The sequence below is a fragment of the Aethalodelphis obliquidens genome, unplaced genomic scaffold, assembly GCF_003676395.1.
Source record: "Aethalodelphis obliquidens isolate GAN/ISIS:26980383/991018 unplaced genomic scaffold, ASM367639v1 scaffold26, whole genome shotgun sequence".
NCBI classification, from domain to species: domain Eukaryota; kingdom Metazoa; phylum Chordata; class Mammalia; order Artiodactyla; family Delphinidae; genus Aethalodelphis; species Aethalodelphis obliquidens.
In genome coordinates, this window is record NW_020837970.1 from 21,639,033 (window position 1) to 21,663,444 (window position 24,412).

Below are 24,412 nucleotides of genomic sequence, written 5' to 3' on the forward strand. Positions count from 1 at the left end.
ATGGGCCTTGTACAGACCCCACTCTGTCCAGCCTTCATACCTTTATACCTACTGTTCCTTCCTCCTAGAATGTCTGTGCCCCTCTCTGAAGGTCAGGATCCTACCAATCCTGAAAGACTGCCTCCTCCAGGGAAGCCACTGGGATTTCCTCCCTTCCCTGGGGTTCATCTTTCCTCCTTTCCTGCTCTGATCACTACTCATCTTGTGTCAGACCCTCCTGTGAGCTGGGCCTACCTATCCCCTGGCTTGTGCTCTGGCAAACGGACTGGGACCCTTTCATCTCTGGCTTCCTAGTGCCTTCTGTCAGGGGCAGGACAGCATGGGGGCCATAGCAGGGCCTGGTCTGGGAGCCTCCAGGGGCCTTGATTCTCAGCAGGGCACTGGCCCATCCCTAGACTCCCACCAGGAAAGCTACAAGAAAAACTGTCCTCCCAGCTTCAGCATTAGCACGTATAAAATAGGCAATTAGACAAATGAATTCTAGGTCCCCTACCACACACTCAACCAGCTTAGAGCCTTCCCCGACCTCCACACTCTACAGCTGGAATGTACCCAGGGGGCCACTTACTTCTCTATGACCTTGTGTAAGTTACTGTGCTTTTCTGTGCCTGTGTTTCCTCACCTGTAAAATGGGGACGCTCACAGCACCTTCCTCATAGACTTGTTGAGAGTATGAAATAAGTTAATGCCTAGATTACAGGAGGGCCCTGGTACCTGGCACAGAGTAAACGTTCCGGAAGCGTCAGGCATTTCTATTTTTTCCTACCATCTGTGGTGGGGCCTGCCTCTCTTCTGGGCCTAGTTTAGAGGAGCACACCCTACCTGACTGTCAGCTAATCCCAGCCCAGTCATTTGTGACTGTCAAAGTCCCCGCCCTTCCTGGGGTACTCCTGAGGACAGAGACACCTACCTCAGAGGCTCCAAGGAGGACATCGCTTATGCTGGAACCTCAGGCAGCGGGGATGCAGATGGGAGCAGAATCACAGCAGACTCAGCAGGGGGAGCTGTCTGGGCCAGGGGTTGGCCCTCAAACCTTGCCCTGAATGTGGGTTTTTCCTCTCCGCATCGGTTCCCAGGAGAGAGGGCCGGCGGCCTCTGCTCTGGTCTCCTTGGGGGTGGGGGAAGCTCCAGGTTCCTGCCTGGGCTCTACCTGCTCAGAGATTTGTGACCTATATAGGGGGCACAGAGAAAGAGGAGGGAAGGGGCACTTGGTCCTCTCAAGTGGGCTGTGAGCCGCAGCCCAGTTCCCTCAGCCCACTCCTCTTTCCCCATCCCTGCCCTGACTCAGCTCTCTTGGTTGCCATGACAGCAGGGCTCTGGGAAGCAGGACTCCGTATGGGGACAGAACCAGAGTTTGCCAGGCTGTGTGCCCGGAGCGGGGAGCTTCGTGTACGTGCCCGGGTCCTCCCGCACACTGGGGTGTGGTGGGGTAGCGGTGGGGGCCATGTGTTTGGGTGGGGTCCCTGCAGGGCTGCAGGCCTGATTCACACACACACTTCCCTGACATGTAGCTAAAGCACAGGCAGGAACAATCGAGGCCTTTACTGACTATGGGGGCCATAGATGTGTCCTTCCCCTCAGTGGCTGGGTGTCTGCCCCCATCACACCCCCACCAGGCTCATGCAGAGGGCCCTTCTCGTGTCTCTGACCCCTTCAGGAGGCAGGCAGGATAGACAGTGCAGTCCCAATGTGTAGAGGGGGAAACTGAGGTCTCATCATGCACTCGCTCATTCCCTGCACTCACCCTGGACTACCAGCCAAGCTGAGGCTCTTCTGGGGCATCCTATGACCCTGGGCTGTCTCCTCGTCCACTGGGAAGGCAGACTAATGTCCACCCCAAGGGGAGAATTATCAGCAAGATGTTTAACTTTGCTTCTCTTTATTCTTCAGTTCCCAGAGCTAACTAATGGCTTAAGGAAAGCCCGCTAGCCTTTCTAATGGGGGTCTGGAGCCCGCTCTCCAGGGGGACCAGTAAGCTGTGCAGTGAGTGAAGGTGTGTAACAAAGTGAGCGAGGGTCTGAGGCAGCCGCCCTGCCTGCATTAGGGGACAACCTGCCTGGGGATGGGAGGGCACACGCTGTGGGCCTGAATTTGTTCACGATGCTTCCTACACTTCAGACATTAGCTGGAATTTATCTTTAGCCATGGGATGTGCAGGTACCCCCTCCACCCCAACACACACCTCCTGCGTGTTAACTAAATGTGAAGCTGTCCCTGCCAAGTTCAAGAATGGAGAGAGAGCTGGGCACTGGTGGAATGAGTGGTGATAGGTTCCACCTCTCCACTTCTGCTTGGGCTGCCTCTGGGGAGAGAGACAGTGAGAAGGAGTGGGCCTCGGGCTCAGCCCTCCGCTCCACCCCATTCTCCCAACCCCATTGTGTGCCCTGGGACCCTCCCTGGCCCCTGCTTCCTGGGCTGGGATGTATGGAGTCTTTGCAAGCTGGCTGGCCAGGGCTCCTCCCTCCCAGACCCCTCAGCCCCCTGAGTCGAGGAGTGGATGGGTGGTCTTCTCTACCCCGCTCTCTTTGGGGGAGGAAGGAGGCTCCCAGACAAGCCAGTTTCGGGGGTGTGCATGTGGGAGGAGCGTCTGGGTGTGCGGAGGCGGGGGTCCACAAGTCTGTGAGTCACTGAAATTTCCTGAGGGCACACCAGACCTCTCTTCCCACTCGCCTGATGAGCCACCACGACAATGCAGGTATTTATGGCTGGTTTTCGCACCCCAGCAGGTGGTGTGAGCACACTGCATCTGAGTGTATGAGTCCATGTTTTGGTTCAGGGTGGGGGGCCCCCATTATTTGGGGCCTTCCAGATCTTTGCACCTCAGGCTGCCAGCCTGAGCCACATCATTTGCCCCACGGAGAAGTTTCCATTTGGGGTTCCTCCTTCCACCCCCAAACCTCTGTGACTATCACCAGGGCCAGACCTGGCTGTTAGTCCTGGCTCCACTGACTAGGACAAGTCACCTCACTTTTCTGAGCCTCAGTTTTCTTGTCTGTGAAATGGGCACAGTAACGCCCTCTGCACGTGTTGCTTAAAGGGAGTGAGGGAACCAGCCCAATGCTGTGTCCATCAGCTTCAGGGGTGACCAGTGAGAAGTCAGCCAGGGCTCAGCCTGCCCCTGGCTCAACCCTGCTTTGGGACACATTTCCTGTCATCTCAGGGGCACATGTGCTAGGTTCTTTCTTGCCCTCCTGGTATCACTCATACTTCTATCAGTGCCAACCTCATTTTCCAGGTTATAGAAATGCCACAAGTAGGTGGTAGGCCCAGAAGGAGCAGGTAGATACTCAGGTCTGCCCTTGGGACTCCTGGAACCAGGGTACCTCCCTCACCCACCTGCCCTCCAGGCTCTGGTCAGCCAGTTGTGGGAGGTGGGCTTCTAGGACAACATGGGCAGAGAAGGGATAGAGAGGGAAGGCCTCCAGGTATAGACCACAATTGCTGCTCCTCTCCACACAGCTGGAAGCCCTGAATGAGGGCTTGGGTTTTCTGTCTGTGGACTGATGGAGCTAAGAGAATGGGGGAGATGCAGAAAAGTCCTGCTCAGGACACCTAACCCTGACACACACAACAGCGAGGACACATCACGTTTAACAGTGATACACACAGAGTAGATCTGCAATACAACACCATTATCATAAAAAACCATAACACAACAACCTGAATACACACACAAAGCAGACATCCCTGCACCAGCTAGACTCATGGTCACGACAGTGCACCCTCTTGAGGGCTGACTATGTGCTGGGCCCTGTTCCCGGGGACCCGAATAGATTATGTCATTTAATCCTCACGACACTTTGGAGCAGGTTAAGGGACTTGCCTAAGTGCTCTGCCCAGAGGGTTCCATGTTCCAGAACGTTCTCCCACTCATTACACCCACCCATTTCCCTGTTTGCAGATATATCATCCCCCTGCCCAGTCCCATACTAGAGGGAGAAAGGATAGGAGGGCAAAAATCCCAGGCGTCCTGCCTGGGGGTGGCACCAGACTCTCAGGAGGGATGCCCTGGTTCCCACATCCCTACCTGAGATTTTCCTCTGACTTGCTGCCTCTGGGCCAGAGCTGTGGCTCCTCTCAAGGTAGAAACCCTAAACCATTGAGCTTGGGGTGGGCCCTCCTGGGATGGGCCCTCCCTGACACTGGGGCTATGCCTGGCGGGACGGCACACTCAAGAATGGCAGGAAAGGAGGTGCAGGCCCACGTAGCCAGAAGAGGCCCTGAGGGAGTGCCGCAGACCTGAGGCTCCTGGGCCTTCCTCCCTGTGTGCCCACCCTCCACACTCCCCCATGAGCCTCTCCTTCCCTCTGTGTAGGCTGACTATTGCTGACGGTCTGCAGTCCTTATCAAGGGCTGACCTAGCTAAGGGAGGAGAGAAGGTCCTTCTCGCCTTTGAGGGTTGCCTCAGCCCCCAGTCCTACCAGGGCCCTGTGTTTCCCCTGACCCCCTGGACAGCCCTGCTTTCCCACCTGGTCCAGCCCAGGCAGCCTTCCTGCTCTCCACTCCTCAGCTCCCAGCACCATCCAGGAGGCCTGGTCAGATCCACTTGTCACTGGCCCAGGGGTCTGGCCTGCCTTTCTTTCCCCTGACCCTTTGAGAGAAGGAGGGTAAGCCAGAGAGATGGAGGGAGAGACAGACCCTCAAGGGGTCAAGGAGGGGCTGATGCTGGTCTCGGGGCCATGAGGGTCTGTGGGCTGACCTGAGCGGCCCACAGTACACACCAGCCAGTGGCCACACCGCTGCACCGTCTACATGCTCCCCCCGTTTAGTTTGGTGCAGACTTCGCAACCAGACAGATATGTTCCAGCTCCCCCCACATCTGACTTATGATCTTGGGCAAAAGATGTCCCCTCTCAGGTTGGAGGTGGGGGGAGATGTCCTTAGGTCCCAGGTGAGCACCCAGCCCCAAGAGCCGTCCCTCCAAAATGCCTCCATCCCTCTCTGACCGGGCCACCTGGCTGTCACTGCAGGCAGCTACCCCAGCTGCCCCCACCCCGCTGGGCAGGTGATAGATAGGCAGGTGCTGAGGGCTGGGAGTCCTTAGGCAGGAAGGGCGCTCCTGGGAATGCCACACCACAGTGGCTGTCAGAGTGCGCTCATCCCAACAGTCACGGCACAATGCCCAGCGCCCAGTGTGACAGTGTGAGTCTCCCACTTCCTCCCAGGGCTGAGTCCAACAGGTGTGGGGAGAGGCAGGAGGCCCCAGCTTCAGGCATCAGCACTGACTTGCTGTGTGACCTGGGGCAGCGATGATGCCTCTCTGTGCATCTGCAAAACAGGCTGCGGTGGGACAGACCAAGCCTGTACAAGATAAGATAAGGGGTACAGAGAGGACCCCTGGAGGAGAGGCCCAGCCCGAAGCATAGCTGATAGAAACTCTCAGGATTCCCTTCTTTCTTCTGGAAGAAGGAAACCACTGACAGAACGAACGCTCTCATGGGGGTATTTCAGGACTGGGGAGCGGAACCCATCTGTTGCCTGAAGCCAAGCCCAGTTGTCACCCCTTCTGCTCCCTGTGTGGCCTCAGGCCGGTTATGGAGGGCGATCTGGCTGCCTCTCCAGGGCACCTTCCCTAGTCCCCAGGGCACCTTCCCTAGTCCCCTCCTCTTGTCTTGCGTGGCCCTCGGCCGCTGAGCACACCATGGGCACCCAAGTGCCCCAATCAGGCTGCCTGGCTGCACCTCCTGGAAGAAAGCATCTTAGAGACTACAGACCCCCGGCCTGAGAGACAGCGAGGTTCAAGCTCTTCATCATCAAGGAGGCAAAATGCTAGCGTTCCCAACCATCACTCCTACCCCTCCCCACTCCCCCTGAGGCCTCTCTGTTGGCAGCTCTAGCTCTAGAGCACCCCCTCCATCTTCTTCCTCTCTTCCCCTGGGGTGAGGGTGCCCTGTGTGAGGTGGAGCCTGGGGTGGGCCAAGACCTGGCAGCTGGACACCTTCCCCCTCCTCGGCTGCCCGCCCCCTTCTTCCTAATGTCCCAGACTCAGGCTTAAATGAAGCGTAAACAGAGCCTGGCAGAGGGAAGCCTCATTAGGCCTGATCTAATTAGAAGCCCCCTGTGAGATTGGGGGTGGATGTGGGAGGTAGAGGAGTGTCCTATGCACAAGGGCTTATGTGCACCCAGAGTATCACATACATATGCTCCTAGGACCCCCTCCACAATCCTCCGTGATAGGCATGGCTATACCCAGGTAGCATGGATGGAAAGTGGCTCAGAGGGTGGGTGACTTAGCCAAGGTCACACAGCTGGCAGGTGGCTTACCTGTGATGTGCACCCTGTGTGTCTAGCCTCAGCATCCGGTTTTTCCCAGCACCCAGTTGGCCTAAGCACATCAGACTGGGCAGGCCTCAGAGTTTTTCTGGCTCCTTGTCCTCTGTGACAGGTTTGTCCAGCCTCTGCTTGCACGCTGCAGTGATGGGGAACTCATGGCCCGTTTTGGGCTCTTTATGTCTGTGGACCTCCTCTCTCTCCCAGCACCACCGGACTCCACAGTGGGTCAGGATGTTGGAGGGGGGCAGGGAGGGGGCCAGCCAGTCTCTCTGCCTCTCTCCACACCCACCCACATGCATCTCCCTCTGCAATCAGGGAGGGTGTGGGGGGACCCCACGCAACGCCAAGCAGCGGGCTGCCCCTTCGTTAGTCTTAGCTAACAAGCTGTTTATGGGTGTCACACGATACCTGCTTTCTTCTTTATAACTTCAATAATTTATGGGTGTATTAGTGGCCAGGTGGCTGCCCTGGGTCCCAGCCAGCCTGGACGGGGAGATGCAGCCGGGTGCCTCTGCCGATATTTACTCTCTCCCACTATCAGTTAGTACGGAGCGCTCCTTCATTTTTGCACATAATTACATACGCCGTTATGGTTCGAACTCCCCTGCTCTTAAGCCTTCTGGAGAGGGGCCCTGCCTGCCCAACAGGGCTGAGCTGGCGTGGGAACCCAGCTGGTTAGAGAACCCAGCAGGCAGACACTCTCCCTACTTGGGAGAGAGATGGTGGCAGCCTCAGCCCCACACCCGCTTCTCAGCTGAGTTGGAACCATCTTGGTCATTGCTGGCCTTCCTTGGGGTCTGCTGTCTCTCCCCACCGTCCCAGGGCCTTTGCACCTGCTGTTTTCCTTGCTTGGAGTACCATCCCCCACCTTCCGTCTTCTGGTTGACTCCTACTCACCCTTTGGATTTCAGCTCAGCCATCACCAGCTCCTGGTTGTCTATCCTGCCTGCCCAGTGCCTGCTGTGTGTGTGCACGAGCCCCCACGCTTCCCTTGCCTCAGCCTAGATCACGCTGCGCTGAGTCTTGTGCATGAGACCATGGGCTCTTTGGGGCACAGAGAAAGCTGTAGTGAATGTTTGTTGAGGGTATGAATGGGAGAAGGGATGGATGAATGCTTCCATCTACTTCACCATTAATGAGCTCACTGAAGCACCTCCCCCTCCCCCTCCTCCAGGAAACCTGACCTGATTGCTCCAGCCACACACATCTTTCTCTCCTCCCAACTCCTCCAGACCTTCCTGGTCTGAGCTGGGATCCCCAGAGGGCAACAAGGCCTGGGCCCTCCATCTCTGCCCCTAGCACCAAACAGAGGGCAGGTCAGGGTGGAGGGAGGACAAATCCTGACAATCTCAGCTCTGCTGTGCCACCTGGGGAAGTTGCTCACCCTCCCTGATTTTGTTTCCTCATTGGTTATGTGGGGATAATAACAGTTCCTACTTACTGGGTTGTGGTTGAGGCTTACATGAGATAATTTAGAAAAAGCACCTAATACAGGGCCCAGCATGTTGTAGGTGCTCAAGCAATAGTCCTTCACCTTAACTATTGTTTGTGAACTGAGTCAATGCAAAACTGAACTGAGGGCTTCCCTGGTGGCGCAGTGGTTGAGAGTCCGCCTGCCAATGCAGGGGACACGGGTTCATGCCCCGGTCCGGGAAGAACCCACATGCCGCAGAGCAGCTGGGCCCGTGAGCCATGGCCGCTGAGCCTGCGCGTCTGGAGCCTGTGCTCAGCAACGGGAGAGGCCACAACAGTGAGAGGCCCGCATACCGCAAAAAAAAAAATTGAACTGAACTGCATTGTGTTGAATCAGCCATCTTATTCACACCTTCTCTTGTCCACACCTCCTTGATTTTAGTCTCCCCTACTATGTAGCTGGCCCCAGGCTTGGCTTATGGGGGGGGGCCTCTGCAAATATTCCAGATTGATTAATCAAGACTTTCCCAGCATCTCAATCCACACCTAGGAAGGGGGAAGGGGAAAGGGAGAAGGGGGGCAAGTCTCTCCCATGCTACAGAAGAATAGACCGAGACCAGGGTGGTAATGTGGCCTCCCCCAAGTTAGTAATAAAGTGAGGAACCAAGCCGTGGCCTCCCACTGCACTCCAGGAAAATATCCCTGGAGATCCCGTGCCTCAGTTTACCCCTCTGTAAGAAGAGAGAATAATAGAATGGACCCCATGGGGTTGTTGAAAGTATTAAATGAGTGACTTAAAACCACTGTGCATGCTCATGGTAAACACTCTGGAGTATGGGGTTCAGGATAAGCCCAACTCTACCACCCTCCCTTCCTCTGTCCCCAGAGGTAACACTCCCCTGGAATCAGAGTTGATCATCTCAGGCATGTTTGTATGCTTTTCTTATATATGCAGATGTCCATTCGTAATTTACAGAGTTTGGGGCTTATTTTAAAACCTTATATAAATGGTACCGTCTTTGTTTTTTTCCCTCAACTTTGTGTTTGTGAGAGAACCCACACTGACATGTGTGGCTCCAGCCTGTCCATTTTCATCGCTGCGTAGTATTCCACTGCATGGTTATACCACATTCTGTTTATGCCTTCTCCCCATGATGGGCACTTAGGGCATTTCCAATTTTTCACTAATATAAACACTACCCCTGGGAACATTCCTGTGCTTGTCTTCTGTGGACGTGCTTCTCCAGGGTGTATACCCAGGAGGATATTGTTGGGTCATAGAGTGTGCATCTCCTCAGCTTTACCAGATAACCACCTAGTTGCTGTGTCATTCCTCACCCTGACAGGCAGCAGGCACTTTTCCTGCATTCTCTGAATGCCCCCAGCCATACTGGGAGGAAGGAATTTTTATGCCCATTTTACAGATGAAGCATGTATTGGTTATCTATTGCTGCATAACAAATCATCCCAAAACATAGTGGCTTAAAACAACAAATATTTATTATCTCACAGTTTCTGTAGGTCAGGAATCTGGGTGAGCCTTAGTTGGGTGCCTCTGGCTCAAGGTGTCTCACGAGGATACAATCAAGACGTCCACCAGAGCATCAGTCATCTCACGGCTGGACTTGGGGAGGGTCTACTTTCATGCTTGCTTGTGTGGCTATTGGCAGGTCTCAGGCCCTCGTGGAGTGTTGGTTAGAGACATCAGTTCCTTTCCATTCAGGCTTCTCAAAAGGACAGCTAATAACATGGCAGCTGGCCTCTGTCATAGTGAATAAGCAAGTGATGGAGAGAGGGTGCCCAAGATGGAAGCCACAGTCTTTTTGTAACCTAATCTCAGAAGTGATATCCCATCACTTCTGCCATATTCTGTTCACTAGAATTGGGTCAATTAGTCCAGACCACAATCAAGGGGAGGAGATTACACAAGGAGGGTAAATACCAGAAGGCAGGGACCATTTGTGGCCATCTTCGGGGCTGCCTATCACAGGGCAGCTGAGGCTCAGAGAGGTGAAGTGGCTTGCCCAGTGTCATGCAGTGGTTAGAGACAAAGCCAGGACTGGAACTCAAGACTGCTTGGCTCTAGGGCTGGACGTCTTCCAAGCTGCCTTGCTGCCTTTGGCTCAAGTTAATAACAGGTTCCAAGTTAATAAACAAGTCTCCTGCACAACAGAACTCAAGACAAGTGCTTAATAAATGGATTTGTTAATAGTGCTGTCTGTTTACACACATTAGCTCAAGTTCCCCCTGACGTGATCTGTGGGGACAGCCGAGCCCAAACTCTTGGGAGAAGTCGCTCTGCCAAGCCTGGAGTCCAGATTCCCAAGGAGCCAGGGAGTGTCCCTTTATACAAACTACTTTTTACATTTGCTGTTTTGTTTTTGCTCTCAATTTAATCATTTGGATATTGTGTGTGTGTGTGTGTGTGTGTGTGTGCGCGCGCACGTGTGTGCGTGTTTAATGGCGTGCACGCTTCCCTGTGTTCTTAAGGAGAGCTAACTTCAAGGTCAGGAACATCAGTGATTCCCCTGGAGGGACTTCAGGGTGGGCAGGGCAGATGAGCCCCTTCACTGACTGGCCCCAGGCAAATTTCCTGCTTCTCAGCCATTGTGGATGCAGCAACCAGGCACCAAGCTCAGCACACGGAGTAGGGGCCACCCCCGGGACCTCATCTCTCTGCGGGCTTCTGCCTTGGGTCCTCCAGGAGCCTTTTGGCCTCCCCCAGTTCTCAGTACAATTCCAAGTAGTGGAGGCTGCTACCTACATTGCTTCTAGATAAGTGAACATCACGGATGCTGGAACATTTCCAGTGGAGGCGTGGGTGATCGAGGCCCCCAGGATGAGGGGAGGTGAGAGCTGGGGATTCAAGAGTATCCCTGCTCACCCCACCCCGCCCCGCCATGCCCTGGTTCCCTTCTCCAGAGGAGCCCATTGGTCCTTCCTGATGAATGGATCTCAGTTGAGTTTAATTTGCACACAGCAGAGTCTGGAATCTGGGCTTCGGGCTCTCTGAGGAAACTGGAGGAGACACAAGAACAGTCCCTGCCTTCAGGGTGTTCCTGGTTCTTAGAGAATGAAGAACTTGGTCCAGGCTTCTCCTGATGGGAATGCTGAAAGGCAGCTTAGGGTAGACCCCTGTCTTTACGGAGGAGGGGCTGCAGGGTCAGAGGGCAGAGAGCAACCATAACAGTAAGTATAATAACCATAAAAATACCTACGTTTATCAAGCACCTACTGTGTGCCAGGCCCAGCATCAAGTACTAGATATACATTTTGGTCCTTCGTATCCACAGTTTCCACGTCCACAGATTCAGAGGGCCGACTTTAAGGGACTTGAGCATCTGTGGATTTTGGTGTCTGTGGGGAGTCCTGGAGGGATGACTGTACATTGTCATGAGATCCTCACACCAGCCCCATGAAATGCGTTCTACTGATATTCCCATCTTACAGAGGAGGAAACTGAGGCTTAGGTGCCCAAGGATGCAAAGGCCAGCTCAAGAGCAGGAGACTGAGGTGCTTCGAGCAGGCTTCTGGAGGGAGGGGGCCACATAGCACCCTGCGTTGGAAGGGGAGTGGGTGAAAGGATTCAAGGAAGTGGGTCTAGGGTCTTAAAGCTGTTAATGATAAATAAGACGTGGCTGAAGTGGGGGCTGCCAGGGAAGAGGATGCCCCAAGGAAGTGAGGGTGGGCTCTTCACACCCCTGCCCTTAGAGTCTTGGCCTCAGCCTGTACCCACAGTGGGTGTCCCTCCATGTCAACCAGCACATCTCCACATCCAGCTGGGCCAGCCACTGGTGCAAATAGGTCTCCTTCAGCTGACCCCCGGCGCCCCTCCCTGTGCCAGCTGCCCCATGAAGGATGTGGCAGACCAAGAGCTAGGGTGCACCTGGACAAATGACCTTGAGTAAGTCCTTTCCCTTTTAGGTACCTCAGGCAGACCCTCTGTAACATGCCTAGGTGGGACCCTGGAGTCCCTGAGTCCCTTCTGGCTCTTAGGGAAGGACTTCAGAGGGAGCAGGAAGGCCTTAAGCCTGGCCACAGCTCCAGGCCTACCTCCTAGAGGGGACTTTCCTGCCGGCCCCCTCAGGTGTCCCCCCATCCCTTGCCCCCTCCATAGCTGCACCAGCACGGGGCTCTGACCTATGGATTTTCTGCCACTTCCTGATCCACTTCACTCCAGCCTGAGTCTTTAGGACTTTATTATACCAGCAGCCTCAGCATCCCCAACATGGAGGGCTGTGAGAGCTATGCAGGGCTTCTTCAGTGGCTCCCGGAGGCTATAGGACCTCCAGCTTCTGGGCTTCAGCCTTCTAGGGACTCAGGGTCTTTCAAAGAGCCCCCTCTTGCGGCTTCATCCTATTCTCCCCATAGAACCCTGAACTTAGAGACCCCCCAGGCCAACTCCTTACTGTGTAACTGGGGAAACTTTCACCCGGGGGGGGGCAGTGACTCCCCCCAAGATGACACAGCAAATGAATGAGTGCTCAGAATCAAATGTGTGGCATAAAGTGGGACATGGGTTCCACCTGCCCCACAGAGACCTCCAGCTGGATGCCAGCTCCAACCCACTTCCCCAGCCCTGCTCCACGCCCAGGGCCACTTGCCCAGCCCCCACCTGCCTCCCTGGCTCCAGGTCTCCGTTTTTCTTGCTAATTAGAGGTCTCAGTAATGACTCCACTGTCCCAGCCATTTTAGAGCTGTCATTAATTTCAAGTGCCTTCAGAAATAATCATCACTGTAAAACCCTGAGAACTGCTGGGATGCAAGCGGGCAGGACCAGCACAAAGCAGGCATGCATGCAGGCCTGTGTGTGCCACCCATTCCTTCCTGTGCCACAGGGGACTAGGCCCTGCCTCCTCAGTCTCCCACAGTGGGGGAGAGCAGGGCTTGTGCTCTGATACGAGACACACACAGAGCTTCTAAGCCCAGCTCTACCTCTTTCACAGAGTAAACTTGAGCAAGTCACCAGCCCTCCCAGAGCCTCAGTTTTTTCATCTGTACAATGGAGATAGCAATCTCAATCTTGAATTGGGATGAAGTATGTAAAGTATAGCTTAGACCCTGGCTTACAGTAGGAGCCAAATGAATGTTGGAGGGTCCTGCCCCTCCTCCACAGTCCCCTGACAAACCCATTCCCAGCTTCTCTGCTTTGTTGTGAGCACTCAGGCTGTAGCAGACTGACTCCTTGCAGCCACTAATTCCCGCTTCACTGGGACTTGCTGAGTTTTCACCCTGAAGCCAGGAACATGCTGTCTCAGGCCTGCTCTTGGGAGCTCCTAGTCTGAGGACAGAGAGGGAGGAGACTGGGCCCTTGCCTCTAAGGGCATTTCAGCCTGAGGAGGAGAGACAGGAATAGATGCAAATGGTCTTAGTTTGGTCTTGAAGCACAGGTGGGAACCAGGGAGAGGACAGGCCGAGCAGGTGGACCAGTAAGGATAAAGGCCTGGAGGTGTGGGTGAACATTCTTCAGCTGAAGCTCCAGGGTTATGATCTCCAGGTTGTGCCAGTGAAATCTTGGACTGGGCCATTCTGATGTTCCATACTCTTCATGGCCCTGGGATCCCCGAGAGGGCTGTGTTGGGGACCGCCCCGCCAGACAGGAGTGGAAAGATACCTGTCCCCAGTGACACCCTCCCCCTTTCATGGGGTCTCTGGTGACAAGGCCAGGGACCTGCACTCTCACCAGGCCCAGGCTGGACCCTCAAAAAGACCTTTTCTCCAAATTCTTCCCTCCCCGAAGCCTTCCCTTCCCCATTGTTCCCATTGGTGAAATAAGACAGGGAATGCTGGGAGGGGTCATTTCTTTTAGAGAAACGGAAGGGGAAATGGCTTGGATACTGTTCACATGGAGAACTAAGACTCTGGGGCAATTTCTCCCAGACACACAGCTCTTTGGTCATCCCTGCTGCCTCCAAGGTGCAGAGGGACAATTGTGGGTCCCAGAAGACCTCACCTCAGGACGCCAACTTCCTCAGCCAGCATCTGGGGGTTGGGGGTGGGAGCAGTGGGCTCTCCCCCATTTCTCCGTCGAGATCACTGAGGCAGGGAGCAGGTGAGTCGGGGGCGGAGATACGCCGTGGCCGTGCAGTGTCTGCGTCAGCCGCCGCACCAGGAATAGCCCCCGCCCCCGCCGCCGCCCCGCAGCGGGTCTGCTCGCCCGCCGGGTGCCTGGCGGAGCCTTTACGCAGGAGCGAGAGAGCGTCTATTCCTGTCTGGCTGGTGGGAGGAGGCGGCGCGGGAGGGAGGGAGCTCACGGGTAACTCACAAACAGCCGGGGTGGGGGAGCTGGGCAGCCTGGGATGGGGGTCCAGGCGGCACAGGGTTGAGGGGCCGGGGAACCGCCTGCGCTGGGCTATTGAAGCGAAGGGGACTCCTGTGTCGCCTTCTCTCTTCCCCTCCCAGCTTTTATAAGTCCCTCTGCCAAGCCTGCCCCCTGCTGGAATTGGCCCTGGAAGGCGATTCAAATTCCCTTTCCAGGCTTTACTAGCTGTTTAACCACAGGGAAATCACAGAACCTCTCTGAGCCTGGCGTTCCTTCTCTCTGTCACAGGGGGAGCAACAGTGCCTTCTCCCAGGGTCGCTGGAGGATGAATGTAGAGTGCACAGCACAGCATCCTCACTTACTAGGAGGGGGCTCCAGCTAGGCCTAGGATGAGGATGGACATAGGAGACAGGAGATGGTTCTCCAGGCATGACTGTTCAGAGCTGTGGTGTGGCTGTGAGACTGAGAAGTATGCAAACTCTGTCGAGCTAGAACAGAAGGTCTGTGCGACTCTTTGGGCTGTATGTGAGGCTGAACAGTGGAGAAGTAAGATGGTGCTGGGGCGGGGGTGAGGAGGGAACTGGCGGCCCCACCATGCTAGCCAGGTAACTGCAGTGAATGTCAGACAGGCTCCATGGGGGTCAGGGCACTGGGAGCAGGATTCCCCATTTCTTCCCCAGAGACTGAAGGGCTTTGGGCAAGTCTCCTCCCCCACGTCTGTGCCCCCCAGCCTCAGTTTCCTTTTCTGCCTGCCGGGACCCCTACCCCTAATGTGCTCATGTGATGCACTCCCAACAGTGGAGAAGGGGCGGGCATGCTGGGTGGTGTCAGCGTTGATGGTTATTCTAATCAAACTAGCTTAGTGTTAAAGGGCATCTGGCTTCAAGGAGATGGAAGGGGGTGTACAGTGGAAGGAGGTGAGGTCCCAAGGGTCGTAGCCCACTCTGCAGGCTTTGCCAAGAGACCTCCACCAGCCGAATCTCTGTATCTGCAGGTCAAGGAGGATGTGGATCTGAGGAGAGGTCCCATTCCTTGGGCCTATCTGAGTATGGCCTCAACTCAGGATCCCCTGGACCCTTGGGGAGCCGAGTCCGGAGGCTCTGCGTTGCCCTCTGCTGGTCTCTGGGTGCAGTGCCCGCGGCCAGAGCTGGCCAGAGCGGCCTGCTGCCCTCTGCTGGACAGGAAGCCAGGCTGGGCGGGGACCCAGGCTGCAAAAGAGGGCGCAAGACCACGCTTGGGGTAGAGCCGCGGGGCTGGCGCGCCTTCTTCGGCGTGCCCCGGAGCTTCCCTCTCTACCTGCCAAGCTCCAAGGCCGCCAGGATGTGGGCCCTCCAGGGATTCGCAGACAATTCCGAGAAGAGGGGACAAGGCGCTTGACCGCGGCTCCAGGCCTCACCCTTCCCACGCCGTCCTCCAAACAACCCTGGTCGGTGGGGAGCCTTGCCGGTTCACGTGCGTGTGTCGGTCCACATGGCAGTGTGCAATGACCCCAGTTAACACGTGTGAACACACGCGCTCACATGTGCACGCAAGTGGCCACACGCGAGGGTGGGCACACAGCCCCAGGGAGGACCGCAGACCGGACTCCCCGCGGCCGCGCTGGCCTGGGACTCGGAGGAGCGCGGTCGTGTGCGGGGCTGGAGCTCAGAGGCTCCGGCCCCCGCGCAAGGCTGGCACGCCCCTAGCCCGCTCCCCTTTGTCAGTTTCGCTGCCCCATCAGTGCAGGGCGGTGGTTGGGGCGCTCCTCCCTCTCCGCCCCCTTCGCTGAAAGGAGCTGAGTCCTCCACCTTACTTCCCCCCCCCCCCACCCTCGGTTTTGCGGCCGCGCCTTCTCCTCCCCCGCCCGGCTCCCGCCGCTAGCTCGCTCGCTCTCTCGCTCCCTCCCTCCTCCCTCCCTGGCTCGCTCCTCGCGCTCCCTCCCCGCGCCGCGGCAGAGCGCGGAGCCCGGGCGGGAGTCGGCGCGGGAGCCGGAGCGGGCGGCCGGCCGGCGACAGCACAGGCGGCGGCGGCGGGTCCCGGTCCCGGCCCCGGCCCCGGAGCGCGCGGAGTCCCCACCCGCGCCGCTCCGGCTCCTCTCCCGACGCGGGGCTCCGAGCAGCATGCGCGGCCGCTGCCCGCCGGCCTCAGCCCTGGCCCCGGCCCCGCTGCGGAGCGCGCCCGGCCTCGACCCCGGCCCCAGTGGCAGAGGCGGCGGCGGCGGCGGCTCCAGGCTGGCCCGGGGCACAGAACGAGGCTCGTAGAGCCCGCGTCGCCAGTCCTGAGCGCACCCGCCCCTCCGCCCGCCGGGGCCCCGGCCTCCCGCCTCCCCACTCCCTGGCCCTTGCCCCGGCCCCGGCTCCGGCTTGGCTCCTGCCCGCGTGGGGCAGACAGACGGACGGCTAGCCCCGCGAGGGCGAGCGGACTGCCGGGCGGAGGTGTCGGACAAGGAGGAGGAGACGAAGGAGGGGGCTGGGCAGGGGCTGGGCAGGGGCTGGGGCCCTGGCGGGGGAGACATGCGATTGGTGACCGAGCGGAGCGGACGGACAGCGCGCCCGAAATGCAGGTGAGCCCGGCGGCCGCGGCCCAGCCCCGAGTGGGCAGCCCCACGGCGAGCGCCCCTGGGGGCCGCCGTCGGCCCGGACTGTGCCCATCTTGGGGCTGTGGGGCACCCCAGCGTCACCCAAACCCGCTTTGGGGGTCACAGATCTGATCGCCCCCCCGCCCAGCGAAGCCTCAGAAATGAAGGTTTCTTCTTTCCCGCCCCTCCCACCCAACAAATTCCAGGTTGTCTAGCTGGGACCCCCTGAGCTGGGGAGGGGTCACAGTCCTGCTCGTCCTCTGTCCCACCTCCCATTCTGAGCACTGGTCACCCTGAAGGGTAAGCCCCCTGCTCAGCACTGGGTGGTTGCCTCTCTCTATAGACCCCAGACACCCCCAGGCAGCCCTAGCCTGCACCAGGCACCCCCAAGCCGGTGGATGCAGGCACGGGGCTGGGCGCCTCCTGACTCGCCTAACAAGGGGCAGCCCCTTTCCAGCTCCTGCCCAGTGAGGGGGAGAAAAGGGGAAATAGGGGCTAGGAGAGTGGAGGAGAGGGAGTTGGGGTGGAGGAGGACCCAGGAACCATTGGGGGCCCTCCCCTTCGTCTTCAGCCCAGGCTTCTCACTTCCCCCTGCCCCACTTTTCATTCCGAAGCAGAGCTGGTGGGAGGTAGGAACCGGCTGAGAAGAAGAGGTCTCCTTCTCGGCCCCCCACCTCTGCAAGGTGGGCTGTGGGCTTCCTGCTCTCCCAGGCACCTCCAGGTGGATCCCACTTTGAGGAGGGGTGGGGCCAGGCCCAGTGGACGGTCCCCTCCTGTCTCTTGCCCTGGGTCCCAGCCCAGCTCCATCCAGCCCTGGTTGTGCCGGCATCGGCATCTCCTCTTTGTTCTCAGAGGTCCTGGGGTCGGGCTGGGGGAGTTGGGGCATCTGGGAGGATGGCAACAGCTCTGCCCTGGTGGGGTGGGAGTGCAGGAAGCCCTGAGGTGGGGGCAGCACCATCTGGGCAAGCCTCTTTCCTGCCAGCCCAGCCCTCCCTCCGTCCTCCTCTGCTCGGCTTGGGCAGCTGGAGGGTGCGCAGTCCAACCTGGCCCGCGGCTCCGGCTCTGGCTCAGCCCTGCTGGTCGTTATGCCAATGGCTCCAGCACCAGTGCCTCCCATGCCCAGGGAGCAATGAGCCGGGGCATTGAGGCGGCAGAGAGCCTGGGGCTTCCGCACATCCAGCAAGGAGTGCTGTGAGGGAAGGGAGGGTCAGCTGCTCCCAGACCCTTTGTCCTTGTGTGGGCCAGGAGGGGCTCAGAGTCCTTACACCTCTGGGAAGATGCCAGCGCCTGGTCTGCTGGGACAGCTTGCCTGCCCTTCCTGCTTTCTCCCCATGGCCTGAGGCAGGAGACAGGGGATTAGGTGACAGAAGGGAGAGGCCAAGAAGTCCTCGGAACCCAGATAGGGGCTCCCGACAGCACCCAGCTGCCCCTCCTGGAGGGAGGCTTAGCAAAGGCGAGGGCGGGCCCCCTGTGGTATTCTTGTCTCTGCCCCTTTTCCCACTCCCTGCCAGTTTATGTGTGAGATGGGCCTTCGGTAGGGCTTGGTCAAGGCTGCAGTGCTCCCCAGTGCCTGGAGTTAGAGTGGGTACCGAATCCAAGGGGCCAGGTTTGGGGGGATGGGTGGGTGCTCAAGGCTAAGGTATCATGGCTTGTGGGCTGAGGGCATTGTAGAGACCACTCTACCCCTTGCAGTAGTCTTCTTCCTAGGGATCAGTTCCCCTATCCCCTGCCCTGGAGCACCCATTTTTCCTATACTAGATATTATTTTCTAAAACCCAGAATTCCGGGGGGATATCAAAAAGAAAAGAAAAAAGAGTCTTGTGAGGGTTGGTCAGCATAAAGCCAGACAGGATCCCTGGTACCAGCGATGGCTCATCTGGTACTGCTCTCCACGTGCCACCACAGCAAATGGTGAGAGGATCATGATTGGGTCCGGAGGGTGGGAGAAATGCATTCCTGCTGAGAGATGAAGCAGTGCAGTGGTTTGCACAGGGTCCCATGGAGGCATGAGGCAGTGTGTCAGGTGGAGGGATGAGGAAGTGGGTCCTGTGGGACTAGGGAAGGGCCAGGGAGGGGAGGCTGTAGGTGGTGGTGGTTTCAGAGTGAGAGCCTTGGTCTTGCTGGCTGGGGGTCTCTTGGTCTAGCTGTGAGAAGACCTACCCAGAAGGTCTTCTCTTCTCCTGGCCACTCCTCTAGGAAGCCTCCCTGACTGCTCCACGTCACTCACCCTCCTCCTCCATGCAGCTACGGTGCCTGGTTTGCACCTAATATTGTACCAGCCAATTCATTCATGCATTTATTCTACACATGCTGGCTGAGCTGCCTGCTCTGCTCTGGGCTAGGCCCTCCCATGGCCCCCATGGATTGCCTTGAACACCCGGGGCAATCCTGGACCCATCCCCTGGGCTCCCTTGCCTGGCCTTGGGGATAGGAAAGATGCTGGGAGGCACCAGGGAGCATCTGATTCTGGTAGCAAAAACTACCTGGAAGGAACACAGTGTCTTCAGCCTGCAATGGATGGACAGAGGTAGGTGGTGTCAAGGATGCCCCAGGCAGGGGTTGGGGAGAGCAAAGGCAGGGTATTCAGTAGCACACACTGGTACTCAGAGAAGGATGGGATTTGCTCCTGGGGGCTGCGGCAGTCAGGGGTCCTCCAGGAAGAGAGAGAGACTGGGTATCTCTTGAGGCAGTAAAAGATTTGGCAGAGACACAGAAAGCAGGATTCCAGAATCAGCGACGGTTATTTTGTAGAAAGACAGTGGGAAGGCAAGTTCATTTCCAAATGCATTTGAGGGATGCTGACCTTCATTTATGTGTTGAATGAATGAATGAATGAATATCCTTGGGCTCTGTGGACCCAGTAGAGCTGTTCTGACAACAGTTCCCTCCTCCTGTGTTCAGTTCCTTTAGTGTCATTTTATAGTGAGGTTGTTGAGTGTGGTACCTGGAGCCAGATGCCTGGGTTCAAATCTCAGCTCCACACTGCCTAGCTCTGTGACTGTGGGCAAGTAACTTAATCTTTTGGACCTCAGTCTCCTTATCCGTAAAGTGAGGATAACAGAGGGCCATTATGAAGACTAAGTGTGTTCATGTATGCAAGGCAGTTAGAACAGTGCCTGGTACACAGTAAACTCTGCAGAACTGCTGGCTACTCATAGTTTGTATCAGTGATGTGCTCTCAATCTTAGCCTTGTAGGTGGTACAGAGATTTGATTTTATAGCTGAGAAAACTGAGAGCCAGAGAGGTAGAACAACTTGCCCAAAGACCCCAGCTTACAAGCATGGGGCTCAGTCTAGAATGCCTTCTTCCCGAGCTCTGGTCTGCAACTCTTGCTCACCAATCCAGGCATGGTCTGTTAATTAATTAATGTAGTTAGTATTACTACTACTACGACTACTAATATAATGAACACCATGACCCTGCTCCCTAAGCTGAACACTAGCACTTTAATAATGATATGCATCTTCCCATGTGTTTCTTCTCACCCCATCCTTTGGCAGCCACTACCCTAAATTATCTATTTAGTATTCCCTTGCCTTTTAAAAATCACATTTTAATATAGAGAAATTGTTCAGTTTTAGTTAGTTTTGAACTTTGTAAAAGGAACATGAAACCGTGCAGTCCTCTGGAATTTGCCTTTTTTCTTCAACACCGTATGCCTAAGTTTCATCTATATTGTTACAAATAATGATAAATGTAGTTCATTCATTTTCACTGATGCATAATGTTCTGTTGTTTGAACATAAACAGTGTATTTATTCTTCTATTAATGGGCATGTGAGTTGTTTCCCTTTTTACTCTTACAAACAGTGCTGCGGTGAACTTTCTTGTCCCTTCCCCTAAGACAACAGGCAGAGCGTCTCTGGGGCACACAGCTAGGAGCGGAATTGCCGTAGGTCATATTCATATTCAGCTTTACTAGGAAATGTGCCACAGTGTTTTCCAAATTGGTTGGACCGTTTATGCTTCCCCCAGCAGGAGATGAGTATCCCCAGTATTCCCCACCCGCACCTACACTCGGTATGCTCAGACATCTTGACTTTTAATGATTGAATGAGTGTAAAATGATCTTATATTACGGCCTTGATTTGCATATCTGAAATTCACAGTTTCTGGTGTATGGAAAGGGGGTTGAGATAGGCAGCAGCAGCCAGTGTGTAATGGGTGCTCACTAAGCAATCATTCCCTTTGCACCTCAGTTTCCCCAGGTGTTGAGGTGCTGTCTGTATGAACCCTGGGCAAGCGGGTCAGGGATAGGCAAGAGCAGTCAGGGAGTTCTCCCCAATGAAGTGGGAATGAAGGAGGAGCAAGGAGAGCTTAAGTCCCTGCACACTTAGAGCCAAAGGAATCCTAGTGGCTCTGTGTTCACCCACAGGATGGGCAGGGGTGGCCCTAGCTTGGGAGGTAGAAGGAGACTTTGCTTCATTATTTTAATAATGCACAGCCCCCGATAAACCCCTGGCACCTGGTGTGGGGCTTGGCCTTAGTGAGTGCTAAGAGTGTGGTGACCTGAGGAATGAACGATGATGAACATACGTATGTTCGCTCCTCCTTCTTTCCCACCTCCTTGGGGAGTCCTCCCTGATCTCCCTTGCCCACTGAGCAAGTGAGGGATGGCTGAGCAAGGTGGCTCCTGGGCATTTGCAAGGCCCTCAAGCCCCTGCCTACCCTCAGGGGCTGAGAAACCTGGTGCTGGCAAGCTAATCTGGAGCGGCTCCCTCTGCCAGCCTGGAGCACCAGCAATTGATGCTACAGCGCTTTCCCCGCCCGGGCCTGGGCCCCTGGAGCTGGTTAGCGATGAGCGACGGGGCTGGTGGAATAATTATGCCTATTTCATGTGACACCCAAATTGATTGCCGCCAGGGTGACATTACCAGGGCATTGTTCCTTGTATCCAACCTCTTATTACGTGTTATTAGGGTGTGTGGTGTGTGTGTGTTTTTCTATTTTTTCCCATTTCAGGGAATTAATCTCTCTGCCACCTCCTCTGCTTCCCTCTGCAGAGAACCGGCTCGTGGCTCCAGGAGCGGGTGGGGGCCCGGCCAGCATGCTTCCTCTGTCTGGCCCAGCACAGGGTTGCAGATGCAGTTGGGGGGCTGGCCATGTCAACTCCCTTTACTGGGGTGCAAGATGGGAGTATCTCAGAGCTAAGAGGGGCCGCTGAGGTGTGGACCCAGCAGAGGAGTCTTCCTGCAGTGTCCCTGATCCACGGTCTCTGCTTGCATACCTCTCATGACAGCCTGCTCACTCATTATCTACCAAGGTACATCTTCTATCCTGAGCCGTCTGGTCTTCTATTTGATTCCTCGTACTGAACTGAATAGGCCTCTATGACTCCGCACATGGCTCTTTGGTTCTACCCTGTGGGCGTGCACTTGGACCCTTTATACCCTCTGCCTTGGGACACACCTTAGAGATTTGCAGAGATGCCAGGACCGTCCCAAGTTTGGGCTTCTCGTGAATGCACAGTCAGGTGATGGCATCAGTTGTGCCTGAGCAGAACACACCACCTGTATGTGTCTGACCAGAGGGGTTCATCACCTCTTGATACTGAGCGTAGTATACATACCAGGTTGGAAAAAATGGGCTTTGGCAAGAGAATGGCCAAGATTCAGCTGAGCAGAGAGGGCTTTGAACAGTCAGTGCCAAGAGAAGGGCAAGTGTTTTTATTTATAGTTTGCCTGTCCATGGTATAAATAACTCACTGGACCTTGGTTTGTGATGTACGGGGGGCGGGGGTTGTTTTTAAGTCTTCTCCCTTTTCTGAGGCAGAAATCATGCAAACCTTCACCTGTCCCTGACGTGGCTGCAGCATGAACCGAGAGGCTATGTTATCCTTGCATGATGTTGGGGAGAGAAGGTGGCTGCCATCAGGAGGCCGGGCTTCTTCCTAGGCCCTAACCCTGAGATGCTGTGGGGCCTTGGACAAGTTGCTGATGCTCTTGGGCCTCTGTTTCCTCATCTGAGTGATGGTCTCTAGGGTTATCATGCCTCTGGAGTTAGACAGGCTCAGTGACCTTTGGCAGGTGAATTAATGGCTTGGAGCCTCAGTTTCCTCATCAGTAAAATGGGGCTAATGGTACTTCCCTCCCAGGGTATGTGGTGAGGGTTGGTGGGGTCATTCTGCAAAACATTTAGTTTATGTGCTCCATATAAATGTCTCTTCCCTTCCTTCTCCTTGAATTCTCTGCCCCCAGCCCTATGAGAGCAGTATAAAATCTGCCATTCCCTTTTCTAAATGAGGAGTTTAGGGCCCCGAGGCATAAAGCCACTTGCCCACGATCATGCAGCTCAGCAGCCCTTGAACTTGAATCAGCGAGGCAGTATATAAGAGTGGTCAGGACAACCTGTGGTCTAACTGCCTCAGGACTAATTCCAGCTCTGCTACTTACGGCTGTGTGATTTGGGCCAAGTTGCATCACCTCTCTTTGCCCCAGTTATCTAATCTTTAAAATGAGGATAATAGTACCAACCTAATAGGATTGTTGTGAAGATTAAACAAGTTCATGTTTGCGTTCATATCCTGCTAGCTTTGTGACCTTGAGCAAGTTTCAGAACCTCTTTGTGACCTTGAGCAAATTACAGAACCTCCCTGTGCTTCTGTCTTTTCCATCTGCACAATGGGAACAATAACAGGACCTACCTCAACAGATTGTGGTGAGGTTAAATTAATTTTTATATGTAAAGTACTTAGAATAATGCCGACACACCAAAAAAGTCCTCTGTTAGGGTTTTTCCAATCATCATCATCATCATCATCACAGGTCTCTGGCCTTCAAATCCCACGTTAGATCCACCACTCCCCTCAGCTCCTCCATCTCCACCCTGGATTTCTGAGGCTGTGACCTCCCCCCTCTCCCAAGCCCAAGGCTTGTGACCCTCCCAGGTGGGGATTGGCTGGTTTTCAGGCCTCCAAAGTCTGAAATGGGCCAACCTAAGCTGTTCCCAAGGTAGAGGAGCCTGAGGGCTGGAGCAACTGGGAGAGGGCCCTGGGCGCCCCAGAAAGAGGGGGGCTGAGGGGAGATGAAGCAGGCATTCTGCTAGGCACCTCCCAAGGGGCCCCTGGCCTGGGTGGTGGATGGAGCCAGAGTCCTTCGGGGGCATCTTCCCGTCCCCGAGGGCCTGGGTTGGCATCTCAGACCTGGAGAGAGATGGGAAGGGAGGTATGGGGGTGCAGGACCATCACTTTCCTTGAGACCCGTCAGGTCACCACATGGGTGCTTGTGTACCCCTTCTCAATTCTGGGACTGCACCAGTCCAACTAGGAGTGCTGTCTGCTCAGGCAGGCCCACAGCAGACAACAAGGAAGCTTCCCAGAACCAGTGGCTCCCTCCTGCCTCCCCCAGGCCGGCTCCTAGCTTCCCCACTGGCCTCTCACCTCAGAACAACAGTGTGGAAGGGCAGGCATGGTCCAGAGTGGTCCAGGACTCACCCAAGTTCACACAGCAGGGCAGGGTGCCCTGGCCAGAGCCCAGTGCCCTTTGCCCGCTCAGAGGTAGCCTTCTCTAGGCCTTGCCCCACCCTTGCTCCTCCGCAACGAGCCAGCAGCCACTAGAGAACAAAGCCTATACAGAGAAGCCTTTAAACACTAAGATGCTTTTGCCAATTAAATTTCATAATTTATCCCACAAGTGGCCTGGGGCTGTGAACTGGGTGGAAGGCTGTCAGCTCCTGAGGTCAGCTGCGCTCAGTGGGGTCGGCAGTGGGGTGGGCAGGGGCGACCCTCCCTTAGGTGCAGGGGGCATGGGTGCTTGCCCAGGGCCACACAGGGGCAGCTGCCCTAGCAAACAGGCAGGCAGCCACACTGCGCCCAGTCAGCACCCTCCAGCCCGGCCATGGCGGAGAGGCCAGGTGAGCACCTTTGGGAGAGGACTGAGTTTCCAAGTGCACCTAAGAGATGGGGCTG

The 24,412-nt window shown here is 56.0% G+C and overlaps 1 protein-coding gene across 2 annotated transcripts in view; it reads left to right on the top strand.

The window, feature by feature from the left end:
* The window catches only part of LINGO1 (leucine rich repeat and Ig domain containing 1), an 80,724-nt gene that overhangs the window by 46,727 nt on the left and 9,585 nt on the right, over positions 1 to 24,412 (top strand). The window contains exon 1 of one of the 2 annotated variants that reach the window (XM_027123680.1): positions 16,277 to 16,490. The exons of the other annotated variant lie outside the window; for it this stretch is intronic. Within the exon in view, the coding sequence (XP_026979481.1) occupies positions 16,485 to 16,490 (6 nt within the window). The 5' untranslated portion in view covers positions 16,277 to 16,484. Of the gene's footprint in view, positions 1 to 16,276; positions 16,491 to 24,412 lie in introns of those variants that run through there. 2 annotated transcript variants of the gene reach the window in all.